General features: G+C 48.8%; 1 protein-coding gene across 3 annotated transcripts in view; it reads right to left on the bottom strand.

Annotated features, from left to right (window-relative positions):
- Nucleotides 1-13,117, bottom strand: part of TTC8 (tetratricopeptide repeat domain 8) — a 167,321-nt gene that overhangs the window by 134,386 nt on the left and 19,818 nt on the right. For 2 of the 3 annotated variants that reach the window (XM_029597759.1, XM_029597757.1), the window contains exon 2: nucleotides 12,403-12,432. The exons of the other annotated variant lie outside the window; for it this stretch is intronic. Coding sequence is in view for 1 of the 2 variants with exons in the window: in XM_029597757.1 (XP_029453617.1) it covers nucleotides 12,403-12,432 (30 nt within the window). In the remaining variant the exon portion in view is untranslated. The remainder of the gene's footprint in view (nucleotides 1-12,402; nucleotides 12,433-13,117) is intronic. 3 annotated transcript variants of the gene reach the window in all.

The raw sequence follows: 13,117 nt of genomic DNA, 5'->3' as shown, positions 1-13,117 counted from the left end.
CTGCAGAAGGCCACTGGGTTCCATCTCCTGCACCACCATGCCATCCAACATCAGCACAGTGCGAACGCCACTGACTCCAGCCTCCACTGCCGCCATCTTACCTGGGCGCGGCTCCCAATCACAGCATTAAAGGTCCTGCGGAGGGAAAGTTCCAGCAGTGCCACCTGATGACATCACTCAATCTCCATATACATTGGGCTCCTCAGACTGCTAGTCTTCACCTCAGCATCAGGTTTGTTGATGTGCCTTGGGCCTCAGTGCGTATTGCCTCCGGTTCTGCATGCCTGTCTTGTTCCTGAGTTCCTGTGCTCCTGTCTTGTTCTTGCCTCCATGTCTCGCTTGTGTCCCTGTCTGCCTTGCCTTGTCCTCCTCTTCTCTCCTCCTTGCCTCCATGTCCTGCCATTTCCTCGTAGTGGTCTCTGACCTTGTCTTTCCCTTGGCTTGCTTTTCTGGATTCTGACTTCTGTCTAGACCTGATCTTCTGCTATGGACCGGACCTTGATTTGTCTGCTGCCTGCCCTCACCTCTGGCTCGTTTCCTGGTTTTTCATTCTCTGCCGCCTGCCCTGATTTCTGTCTGGCCTTGGAATTCACCTAAACCCTGCTGGCTGCCAGAATCCAAGAGCTCAACCCTGGGAATGCAGCTGGTATAGGTGAAGTTCCAGTTCATCCTGCCACAGGGAGTACCTGCCAGCTGATAGAGTGGACCTAGTGGGCTACCCGTTAGATTGGATCAACCACTCAGCAGCAAGGGTCCACCGTCCAGATCAGTTACAGTTTCTAACACGTCAACTTTACTCTGAAGCATCTGAGCAAGTCTGTCTTGAGAGTGTAGACAGCTTGCCAATATCTCATCCTGCAACTATGACACTAATAAACACATGAAAAAAAAATTCTTATAAGAAGGACCATCATACTGGGCACATAAGGCAAACTTATTCAGAAACACCTTCAGTTTCACCCTACATATATATATATACACACACATACATACACACACATACTAGGTTTGATACTAGGTTTGTTAACCTAGTATCAAAGCAGAATTCTACATAGTTCAGCAAATGGGCCAAAACCAAATTGCTCTTTGTCAAATTCACCACCCAACTTAGGGTCTTGTAACAGCTGCATGATGAGTCAAACCGCTTGCTGACCTAATTGCTCTGACTTCACTCAAATTAGCCAGTTATCCAGATAAGGAAGCACTAAAATGCCTTCATTTCACAGTGCTGTAGCCACAACCGCCATCACCTTCATGAATTTCGACAGTGCTGGTGCTAATCCAAATGGGAGTGCATGAAAATGAAAAAAAAAAACTCTCCCAGCATCATGAAGCAAGGAAATTGTTGATGTTTCTTCTTGATAGGAATATGAAAAAATGCTTCTGTGAGAACCAGAGTAGCCACGAACTCCCCTTTGCAGATGGCTGCAATCAAAGGGCATACAGACTCCATCTGGAAATGTGGCACTCAGAATCACATGCACCTTCCTTAGATCTAGAATGGGCTGACAGAACCCTTCCTCTGTCGGGACCATGATTTAAATGGAATTTTATCCTCCACCCCACTCCCCTGGAGGCACCATAATAATCACCGTCAGGCAATGTAGACGATCTAAGATGGAGCAAACCGCCTCTCATTTGGCGTGGGCAGCACACAGGGAACTCATGTACTCCTCGCAGATTTTCTGAGCATTTCTCTGATGAACACGAGGACCCACTGCTCCTTTATTTTGATCCCTCCTCATAAAAACTGCCCCCCTCCCCCCATGACCTCTGGAGAAGGGACCAGCCGCGCTGCCTTGAGCGTTCTTACTCTATGTGGCACCAATACTGAAGTTGCCACAGGAATCCGGAAAGGACTGCAGCATGGCAGATGGCTGCCTATGAGAGAAAGCAGAGTTGCTTATTGTAACAGGTGTTCTCCCAGGACAGCATGATGTTAGTCCTCACAGATGGGTGACATCATCAGATGGAGCCCTGTCATGGAACACTTTTGTCAAAGTTTCTAGAACTTTGACTGGCACACTGGAGTATGCCCAGCATGCCACCAACCCCGTGGCCACATGGGCCACGTTTCAAAGCAGAAAATTACGAATGAAAAATAAAACAAAATGTAGGCGAACCCAACTTTGCGGGGTGGCAGGTGGGTTTCATGAGGACTAACATTCTGCTGTCCTGGGAGAACACCTGTTACAGGTAAGCAACTCTGATTTCTCCCAGGACAAGCAGGATGATAGTCCTTACAGATGGATGAATACCAAGCTGCAGGCTGCTCCCAGAACATACTGGGCCAACAGACACCCAATAACTTGCAACAAGCAGGGTTCTTTTGACAACAACGGGGGCAGCCTGAACCTCATACTGGGCCCTAGGTAGGGAGAGTTGGAAACAGGTTACGGAGGACAGGCTGGCCAAAGACAGTGTCCTTTCGACCTTCCTTATCCAGATAGTAATGGGCTGCGAAGGTGTGGAGGGAACTCCACATCACGGCCTTGCAGATTTCAGCAATAGGGACTGCCCAGAAGTGTTCTACTGACGCTGCCATAGCCCTCACTGAGTGCGCTTTCACTTGGCCCTCAAGCGGAAGGCCTGCTTGCTGGTAGCAGAAAGCAATACAGTCCGCCAACCAATTAGATGGGGTCTGCTTGCTCACCGCAACTCCAAGTCTATTTCTGTCAAAGGAGACAAAGAGTTGGGTGGACTGCCTGTGGGCTGCGGTGCGCTCTAAATAAAAGATGAGAGCACACTTGCAGTCCAAGGTGTGCAGAGCCTCAATTCGGGTGCACTCAGATGCACCCGAATTGAGGTAGTCTGAAGACCAGACTCTGAAAGGCACCAGAGGTAGTCCAAAAGCCTAGGAGTGGGGCAAGCGAATGGGTCCAGACCCTCCTCCATGCACCAGGACAAGAATCTCCTCCACTTTGCTTGGTATGACTTCCGCGTGAAAGGCTTACGCGAAGCTACCTGGACTTGCAAGACATTAACAGAAATGTCGAGGGACTGTAGTATTAGCCTTTCAACATCCAGGCCATTAGGGACAACGATCAGAGGTTCGGGTGGCGTAGTCTGCCCAGATCCTGTGTGATGAGATCGGGCAAATGCACAGACGAATGGACTCCTGGACAGACAGGTCCCAGAGAATCAGAAACCAGATCTGATGCAGCCAATACGGGGTTATGAGGATCATGGAGCCTCGGTCCTGTTGTAAACTTCACAAGAGTCTTGCCTATTAGCACAATCAGAGTATGCATACAGAAGACCCACACTCCAGGAGTGGGTGAAGGCATCCACGGCTGGTCCCTTTCCTTCCTTGATCAGGGAGCAGAATTGGTCCACCTTGTGGTTCTGCGAGGATGCAAAGAGATCTATGTCCGGCTGACCTCACTGGCAGAAGATCCTGTCTGCTACATAGGGGTTCAGGGTCCACTCGTGGGGGTGGAATGTCCAACTGAGGTGGTCTGCTACCACATTCTCGGTCCCTGCCAAGTAGATCGCACGCAGGAGCATGGAACGTGACAGGGCCCAGGCCCAAATCTGCACCGCCTCTTGGCAGAGGAGATAAGAGCCTATGCCACTTGGTTGTCCATCTGGTTCAAGATGACCTTGTTGGTCAGGCAGTCCTGGAATGCATAGAGTTCATACCACATTGCTCAGAGTTCCAGGAAGTTTATCTGGTAGCTCGCCTTGGCTTTCGACCACACCCCTTGCGTGTGGAGGTCATTGACATGGCCCCCCACTCAGCCTAGGCTGGAGGCATCCATGGTCAAGATCACGTAAGCAGTCGGGGGCTGAAAAGGCAGTCCCTTGCTCAAGTTGGATTCTTACACCCACCAGGCGAGAGAGAGCTGGAGTGGTTCGGTTATCCGGACCAGTGCAGAGAGTTCCTGAGAGGCTTGGTGCCACTGAAACTGCAGGGTCCATTGCGTGACCCTCATGGCCAGGTGGGCCATTGGGGTGACATGCACAGATGATGCCATGTGACCCAGCAACTTCAGGAGCAGGTGGACCGAGGCTGTCCACCGGTGACTGATGGACCTGGCCAGCCCGGCCAGGGTGGCTATGCGTTCACTGGGAAGGAATGCCTTGGCTACCGTGGTGTCCAGATCTGCTCTGATGAATTTGAGTCATTGGGACTGAGTCAACTGGATTTCGGGTAGTTTACGAGGAACCCCAGTGATTTGAGTATTGGCTCATCAAGAACTCTTGATGAGCCAATCGTCCAGATATGGGAACACATGCACCCCGTTCCGGAGCAAATGTGTTCCCATCTCTGCCAGGCACTTTGTGAAGAACTGGGGTGCGGAGGCTAGCCCAAAGGGGAGAACCCTGTATTGAAGTGCCGGTGGCCTACTATGAAGCGCAGATATTTGCGATGAGGTGGAAAAATGGCAATGTGCACGTAGGCGACCTGTAGATCATAAGAACATGGTACAAAACACTGGGTAAATCGAACTAATTCCTCTATGGATACAATATTATTCAATTCAAAAAGAGGATAGCATACACTTTTTAATCATTTATTGGTACAAAACATTATTAACAAAAATGTGTCCAATTTAAAAAAACACACACATCCATACATACACACTCACACCTTAAAAATATACATATCTAGGAAGGTACACATGAAAACCCACTTAATACCCATATTCACATATTCACCATGTATGTGGTTATCCAATAAATATTTCTCCCTGTGGGAAAATCCCACTTACAATCTATCACCACACTATATAATTTTATACAAATTTTTCAAAAGCGGTACAACTTCTCCAGTGTATCCTCCCTTCTTGACGCTTTTGTAATTTATGTCTGGCTTGTCTCGATGTAATCAACCCCAACAAGTGGCCCCTGTTTCGCACTCGTTTGCTTCCTCAGGGGGAATGAAAACCTCGGACCAGCACTCCTATGTCCTCAATTTCAACTTCAACCTCAAAACCTTTCCAACGCGGTCTTCTTCATATCAACGTTATTTCATAACAAGAATGTTCCATCTTACGAACACTTTTTCAATCGTCATTGACGCAGTACAAAATGGTGGTTTACCTTTGGGCGTTTTCGGACGTTTAATGGCGATTGAAAAAGTGTTCGTAAGATGGAACATTCTTGTTATGAAATAACGTTGATATGAAGAAGACCGTGTTGGAGAGGTTTTGAGGTTGAAGTTGAAATTGAGGACATAGGAGTGCTGGTCCGAGGTTTTCATTCCCCCTGAAGAAGCAAACGAGTGCGAAACAGGGGCCACTTGTTGGGGTTGATTACATCGAGACAAGCCAGACATAAATTACAAAAGCGTCAAGAAGGGAGGATACACTGGAGAAGTTGTACCGCTTTTGAAAAATTTGTATAAAATTATATAGTGTGGTGATAGATTGTAAGTGGGATTTTCCCACAGGGAGAAATATTTATTGGATAACCACATACATGGTGAATATGTGAATATGGGTATTAAGTGGGTTTTCATGTGTACCTTCCTAGATATGTATATTTTTAAGGTGTGAGTGTGTATGTATGGATGTGTGTGTTTTTTTAAATTGGACACATTTTTGTTAATAATGTTTTGTACCAATAAATGATTAAAAAGTGTATGCTATCCTCTTTTTGAATTGAATAAGATCATAAGAACATGCCATACTGGGTCAGACCAAGGGTCCATCAAGCCCAGCATCCTGTTTCCAACAGTGGCCAATCCAGGCCATAAGAACCTGGCAAGTACCCAGATCCAGAGAGCAGAGCCATTCCCCTTTGTGAAGAAGCAGAAGTAGGGTACCCAAGGATACCATTTTGAACCGTTCTCTGTGGAGGAACCAGGTTTAAGGCCCGGAGATAGAGGTTAGACAGAGGCCGCCTGTTCTCTTTGGAATGAGAAAATACCGGGAGTAGAACACTCGTCCCCGCTGAGCCCGGGAAACAGATTCCATGGCTCTGGAACGTAGCAGGAGTGAGAGTTCCAACTTGAGGGTTGGTGCGTGTTCTACGAGGCTCCACACCGTAGAGGGTAGGGAGTCTGAAGGAACACGGAGGAGATTCAGGTGGTAACCTCAAGCTACAATGGACAATATCCAATGATCGGTGGTAATTGGGGACCAGTTGTTCATGAATAGGCAGAGATGACTCCCCACAAGTGGGTTGGACAGTGCGGGCAAAGGGGATAGGTTTCTGCTCTCTGTGTGCCAGTTAAAAGCCAGCTGCAGGGCTAGGCTGGGGGGCTGGCTGAGACCTAGGCGCTCTTTGTTGGCAAAGGTGGCCTCTTTGGGAGGACAGAGCTGTATGAGCACGGGAGGCCGAAGGATAGTATCTCCGTTGCCGGTAAAACTACTTCCTGGTATTCCTACATGGCCCTCTATGGGTCGCCAAAGAGGGATCAGAGGTGGTAGTAGATAACTGACGTAGGGACGCATGATGGTCTTTGAGTTGGGCCACTGCATCCTGGATTTTGGCCCCAAACAGGTTTTTTCCTGTACAGGGAAGGTCGGCCAGTTTTTCTTGAACCTCTGGGCAAAGGTCGGAGGCTTTTAGCCAGACCCAGCATCTGGCACTAATACCTGCCGCTGAGACCCTTGACGCTGTCTCAAAGACGTTATAGGCCGCTCTCACCTCGTGTTTTCTGGCTTCCAGTCCTTTCTTGAGGATGGATTCTAGGCCCTCCTGAAATTGTTGTGGTAGGATCTCAGTGAACTCCTGAACCTGTTTCCAGAGGTTCCGATTGTACTGGTTCATGTACAACTGGTATGCTGCTATGCGAGCCATAAGCATGGATCCCTGGAAAACCCTTTGACCCAGAGCGTCTAAGGCTCTATGGAACTTTTCCGGAGGGTCGGAGGAGTGAGGGCGGGTTCTCTTGGCCTTTTTCTGGGCTGATTCAACTATCACCAATTGGTGTGGTAACTGGCTCTTCTGAAAACCTAGGGCCTGTTGTACTAAATAGGTGGTATCCGTCTTTCTATTGACCGGAGCCTCAGAACCTGGGTGTTACCAGAGCCGGAGAAAGAGATCCAGGAGAACTTTTTGAACCGGGACTGCCATTACCTCCTTAGGAGCATCCATAAATTGGAGGACATCCAACATCTTGTCGCGGGCATCCTCTTCGGATAAAAGTTGGAAGGAAATGGTCTCCGCCATCGCCCGAACAAAACTCGAAGAATAGATCCTCCGGAGACGAGCGCCGTCTCTCTTCTGGTGGGGAAGACTCCGATAGAAAGTCCTCTGAGGTCTCCGAGGAATGCTCAGAGGAGGCATCTTCCCATGAGTCATAAGGGGCTTCCTCCTCACCAGTAAACTATCTGGGTCAAGAAGGGAGGCCAAAACCCAGAGTATGGGGTGCGGGCACCAATGGTTAGTGAGGTGGAACAGACAGTGGTGGCGCTGGCATCAAGGGCACCGGGACCTGAGATGGACGTCAGGGCACCAGGAGGCCCGATGGTCAGAGGATGGGATCTGGCATCAGCAGTACCGTTCGTGAAGATGGGCGAGGAGCTGCATCTTCCTCTTCCGAGGAGCCTGAAATTGGGATTGAGATGGGGGAGACACTAAAGATGTTGAAACCCAGTGCAAATGGACTCATGCCATGATACCGCTACCCATAGCTGCCAAGACTTCCAAACATCTTTTGAAGAGTTATTCCTATCTTCTTGTCTACACCCTGGGACTAGGAAGCCCCAGGCTGTCTTCAGAGTATCCTGTTCCATAGAGACCAAGGTTTTAGCTGCATTGTGATAAGAAAGAATCCTTTGCATCCTCTTACTTTCTCCAAAAGGAGAGCCACTCCTTCAGATCTGCTTCTCCCTCTAAAGTTTCCCTTTGACTGTAGTCCCCTAGGAAATGGGTAAGCATAGCCAGTGACCCGATCTTCAAGGGAAAGGAGCAGCTCCGGACATGCCATGCCCCCAAAAAGAACTCCTCTTAGGAGAACCACCTCCAAGATCCTCTCCTGTGCCTAACATAACATTCCAGACAGGATGCCACCAAATGCATTCAAGGAGAAAGGAAAAATCGCCAGAGTTCCCCAGAAGAACCAACTGAGATGTGTGACAAGAATTAGGTTGGGGGGTTTTTTTGTTTTGTTTTTTTAAATCAGGAAACAAAAATGTATCCAATACTGAAACTACAAGCTCCAAAGAAAGAAGCCCCTCCGAGGCTTTCTTCAGCAGAAAACAAGGGTTGCTGAGGATGTAGCCAAGTCAACATGCGTCGCACCACTTGCAACAGAATCTGGCCCTGTAAGTTAGAGCAGGCCTCTCTCCTGGCTTCCTCCTGCCCAAGAGGGTTTTAAAATGGGCGCTGTATCCATGCTCAGCTTAACCAGGCAAAACTGTGGCTCAGAAAGGAAGCCTCGCCAAAATCAGCGAACGGATAGGTGACTGGGCTACTAAATCCAGGGGGAAGATCCCCAAACTAGCCCTCAATGCCTCCCAAACTGGACCTGTTCAGCCCTGAAGCTTGCTGCATCCCAAACTAACCCCCGGCTGGGAGCAGATGCAAGTTTGGTGTTGCATGGCCAAGCACCACTCACTAAGTAGCTCTCTCCTGCCCACATTCAGGCAGCTGACTTCCAACAGTCCATGCAGCATGGGAGCCCTGCCGCCCTGGTGCAACACAGCCCCTCCAGAGCTGATATGCTGACTGCCGCGCTCCAGACCTTCTGCATCATTCTTTCATTAATCATTTATTTATTTATTTTAAACAACAGGGCAAGAAAGAAAGAAAAAGTCACTTCCCTGGTTTGAAGCACTGAAGAATACGCCATCACCAGCATGGGAGGAGAGGAGAGACAGGGGAATGAGGGAGCCAGCATCACGGGCATTCAACCCCCTCCTCCGGAAAGGACTATAGCACCAAAGAATCACCAAAACCCTGCTTCTCCTCTCTCAACTAGGAGGATAGCCCCATATAGATCCTAACTACCCCTTGAAGTAAACTGTCCATCCAACCAGCTGACTGCAGGCTTTGCACTTGTACCATCTGCTGGAGAAAGAGAACTACTGAAGGACTGCAGGTGACATGCTATTTTAAGAAGCACAGTGTCAATAAAGTTTTTCTTCTCTGTCTCCATCTGCTGGTTAGGAGGCAAAACACATGTGTCTGGATTGATCTGGGGTATGAACAGGAATTACTCATTTTCTGGGTGAATATCGGAGCTTAATTTGGTGGACAGAGTGGGGTCAGGGAGATGGGGAACGAGCAAGAAGGAGTGGGGATAGGGAGAGAGATGGGATGCTGAATAAAAATAGGAGACAGTCTGAAGGGGAGACAAGAGAGAAAGAGGTAGGAATCTGTGGGCCAGGAAGAGGTCCGACCCCAAGAAAAGCAATGAATTTATGGTACTAAGTTGAGCCCACTGAGCCTATGTTGTTTTTCTTGTAGAGGGTGGGGACCTGGGTACGGATAGGAGTGGTGACAGGAAGGAGAAGAAAGCAAGAAGATGGGTATCAGAGGAAAGGAGGAGAAGGGAGCCCCCCACAACAAAAAATGATGACCAAGTCTCTCTTCTCAACTCTCTCCTCTTTTTTCCTGCCCCCAGCATCCCACCTCTCCCCATCCCCTTCTCGCCTAACCCCACACCCACTTGCTCTCGTCCCCTGCCCCATCCATTCTCTCCCCAACTTTGCTCTCTCCCCTTGCCCCATCTCCCTTCCCCTTGATATCCTTGTTCACCCTCATTCACACACCTACAATTCCCTCAATTCCTTCACTCTGAACACCCCGCCCACCTTCGCTCCCACCCTCACAATCCCCTCACCCACAACCTTCTCTCCCAACCGACCCTCCGTTGTGATACTATCACCCAGCAGTATCACTTACCAACCTCCTAAAGAATCGCAGCCTTGCTTCAGTCCCTCTTCTTGCTCTGTGGTTCTTGTTGCTTGATGACGGCAGCCATGGAACAGGAAGAGGGACAGAGCCAATGCAAGGCCAGCACTGGGTGAGTGACTGGGGTCGAGACAGGGGTAGTAGCAGCTGCCACTACTGGGGGATACACAGTAACATAGTAATGATGACAGATAAAAGACCAAATGGTCTATCCAGTCTGCCCAACAATTTCTTATGATAGTAACTGCTGTTCTGTGCAGATTACCCCCATGCGAATATAAGACTTGCTATATTGGGACAGACTAAAGATCCATCAAACTCAGTATTCTGTTAACAGTGGCCAATGCAGGTCACAAGTGCCTGGTAGGATCCCAAGGGGTAGATAGATTCCAAGCTGCTTATCTCAACAAATAAACAGTGGATTTCAGCAACTCTACCTTACAGGTCGATCCAGTAAGGCCGCAGTAAAAACAGTGAGGTAGTGTCAGGCGCACCCTTCCTCCCCACACGCACAGTTCTCTTCACTAACTCCCCGATACTCTCCTCTAATCGCATGCAAATGCATGCCGCGGCTGTGAAGCGTTAGGGAAGGGTTATGCCCGCGCAACCCATTTTACTGTATAGGCGCTGTAACAGCGCCTATACAGTAACCTGGGTGCGCTGGTACCTGTCATTTCAAATGTCATTTCAAATGACATTTGAAATGACAGGCACCAGGAAGTGTAAAAAAGTTTAAAAAGTGTAAAAAACAAAAAACCTGTGTGTTATATAAAAAAATAAAACAATTTTAAATACCTGTCGGAGGGCCGTGGGTCCAGGCGGCCGGTGGGCGGCGGGCAGCCATCAGCGGCATCCGGTAGTCCCTTCTCCCTTCCTCCCTCCCTCCCCTGCCTGGATGAGCGCCAAAATCGCACGGGCGGGTCGGCAGCGGGGGGGGGGGGGCGGCAGCAGGATCCGGGGGGGCAGCGGCAGCGGGGTCCGGGGGGGCAGCGGCAGCGGGGTCCGGGGGGGGCAGCGAGATCCGGGGAGCCAGCAGCGGCAGCATGTTCGATCGGGCAGGCAGGTAGGTGGCAAAGTAAAGATGGCCGCCTGCACGGGAAAATCGTGCAATTGGCCGCTGAAGACGTGACGTCACACCCCGTGACGCCAAACGTCGTGACGTCACGTCTTCAGCGGCCAATTGCACGATTTTCCCGTGCAGGCGGCCATCTTTACTTTGCCACCTACCTGCCTGCCCGATCGAACATGCTGCCGCTGCTGGCTCCCCGGATCTCGCTGCCACCCCCGGACCCCGCTGCCGCTGCCCCCCCGGACCCCGCTGCTGCCTACCCGCCGCTCCCGGATCCTGCTGCCGCCCCCCCGCTGCCGACCCGCCCGTGCGATTTTGGCGCTCATCCAGGCAGGGGAGGGAGGGAGGAAGGGAGAAGGGACTACCGGATGCCGCTGATGGCTGCCCGCCGCCCACCGGCCGCCTGGACCCACGGCCCTCCGACAGGTATTTAAAATTGTTTTATTTTTTTATATAACACACAGGTTTTTTGTTTTTTACACTTTTTACACTTACCATAGCAGGCCCGACCCTTGCTACTTTTTCGTTTGGTTTTTTTTGCCCTGGTCCCGTCTGGTCTCCTGCAGCCCCGTCCGGTCCGGACGGGGCTGCAGGAGACCGGACGGGACCAGGGCGGGTAAGCAATGTTTTTACCCTACACTACACTACACTAACTCCTACTAGGGGGAGGCGGTAAACTAGCAGGTTAAGGCCGCGGCAGAACAGCGGGTTACGGAGGAGATAATATCAGCGCCCGTTACAGTATCGCAGGGGAATAGCTAATTCCTTCATTATACAGCTTTTTCGTTCATTTACATGCCGGGTGCGGAAAGGGTTATGCGTCTGTTTTCAGAAGCGATACGGACGCGTGAAACTGGAGACTGTATCGCCGAATTGCCTTGCGCGCCCGAATTGTGCGCTACGAGCACGTTACAGACGGGCAATCCTCGAGCGGACGATACTGGATCGACCTGTTAATAAGTTAATGAACTTTTTCTCCAGAGACTTGACTTCCTTTTTTTTTTTTTTTTAAATGCAGTTATTTTAATAGCTTTCACCACATCCTCTGTCAATGAATTCTTGAGCTTAATTATGTGTTAAGTAAAAAAAAATTCTCTCTTATTAGTTTTAAATGCATTACTTAGTAATTTTATTTTTTTTGTACTTTTCGAAAGAGTAAACAACTGATTAATGTTTACTCATGCCACTCATTATTTTATAGACCTCTATCATATCTCCCGCTCAGCCGTCTCTTCTCCAAACTGAAGAGTCCTAACCTTTATGGAAAAAAAAAAACCACTGAATAAAATCAGTCATACTTTATCATTCCTGAGAACAGAGTTCTGTAATTAAACTCTGGGCTTTTTTGAGACTTCAGGAGTGGAAGAATAGCCTAATGGTTAGAGCAGCAGGCTGAGAACCAGGTTTCAAATCCTGCTGTTACTCCTTGTGACCTTGTTTAAGTCACTTCACCCTCCATTGCCTCAGGTACAAACAGATATATAAAACAAATACACAGCTTTAAAATGTCAAATATGTTTTACCTTGGACAAAGAATGTTCAGAATCAGGATCCTGGAATGCATAAAAAAGAAAACAAAATGATGGAATGAGCCACAGAAGGAAAAAGAAATGGATTAGTGAAACAAAGATGGAAAACTATTAGGGTTTAGACATGCATGAAAAAATGAAAAGCACAATACAATTAAAGCATGCTTGACAATCCAAACATTCAAGGTGATTATATGATTCTATGTTTGGAAAATGGAAAGTGAAAGAACAGGTTCACCTAATGCTTCTCAGCTACCTTCTTGTGATAGCCAGCTCACCACAGGAATGCGTGCCTCCCTTTCCCCCAAACACAAGCACTCGTCCATGTTGTAGTTACATCAACAAGCAGTACTCTGTCAAAATGAAAAGTAAAGCCCTTGGGGGCTGATAAAAAGTAGAAAGCTGCAACTCCGGAACACAGGAGACGCCATGGCTAATATCACTATCAAACAAACTTGCCCTCCCCTTGGTAAGTAGATTGTATTTTAAATGGCCACATAAAACCCAGAAAATAGTTCCGTGCGATTGCACAGTCTCGTGGTGTTTTCCACATACCGATAGCCAGCAGAGACAGAAAGTCTTATGCCCTTTATTTTTTGACTTGCAGATTTTTCCTTCTCATTTGGGCTTCAGTTCAATCAGAACCAGAGGTGCCATCAGCCTTCATTTACAATTTCTGGATTTTATAAACCTCCCCCCACCCTATGTA

This window comes from Rhinatrema bivittatum, chromosome 4, assembly GCF_901001135.1.
Source record: "Rhinatrema bivittatum chromosome 4, aRhiBiv1.1, whole genome shotgun sequence".
Lineage (NCBI taxonomy): Eukaryota > Metazoa > Chordata > Amphibia > Gymnophiona > Rhinatrematidae > Rhinatrema > Rhinatrema bivittatum.
Note: the sequence above shows the minus strand (reverse complement) of the source record. Positions and strands in the feature narration are given on the sequence as shown.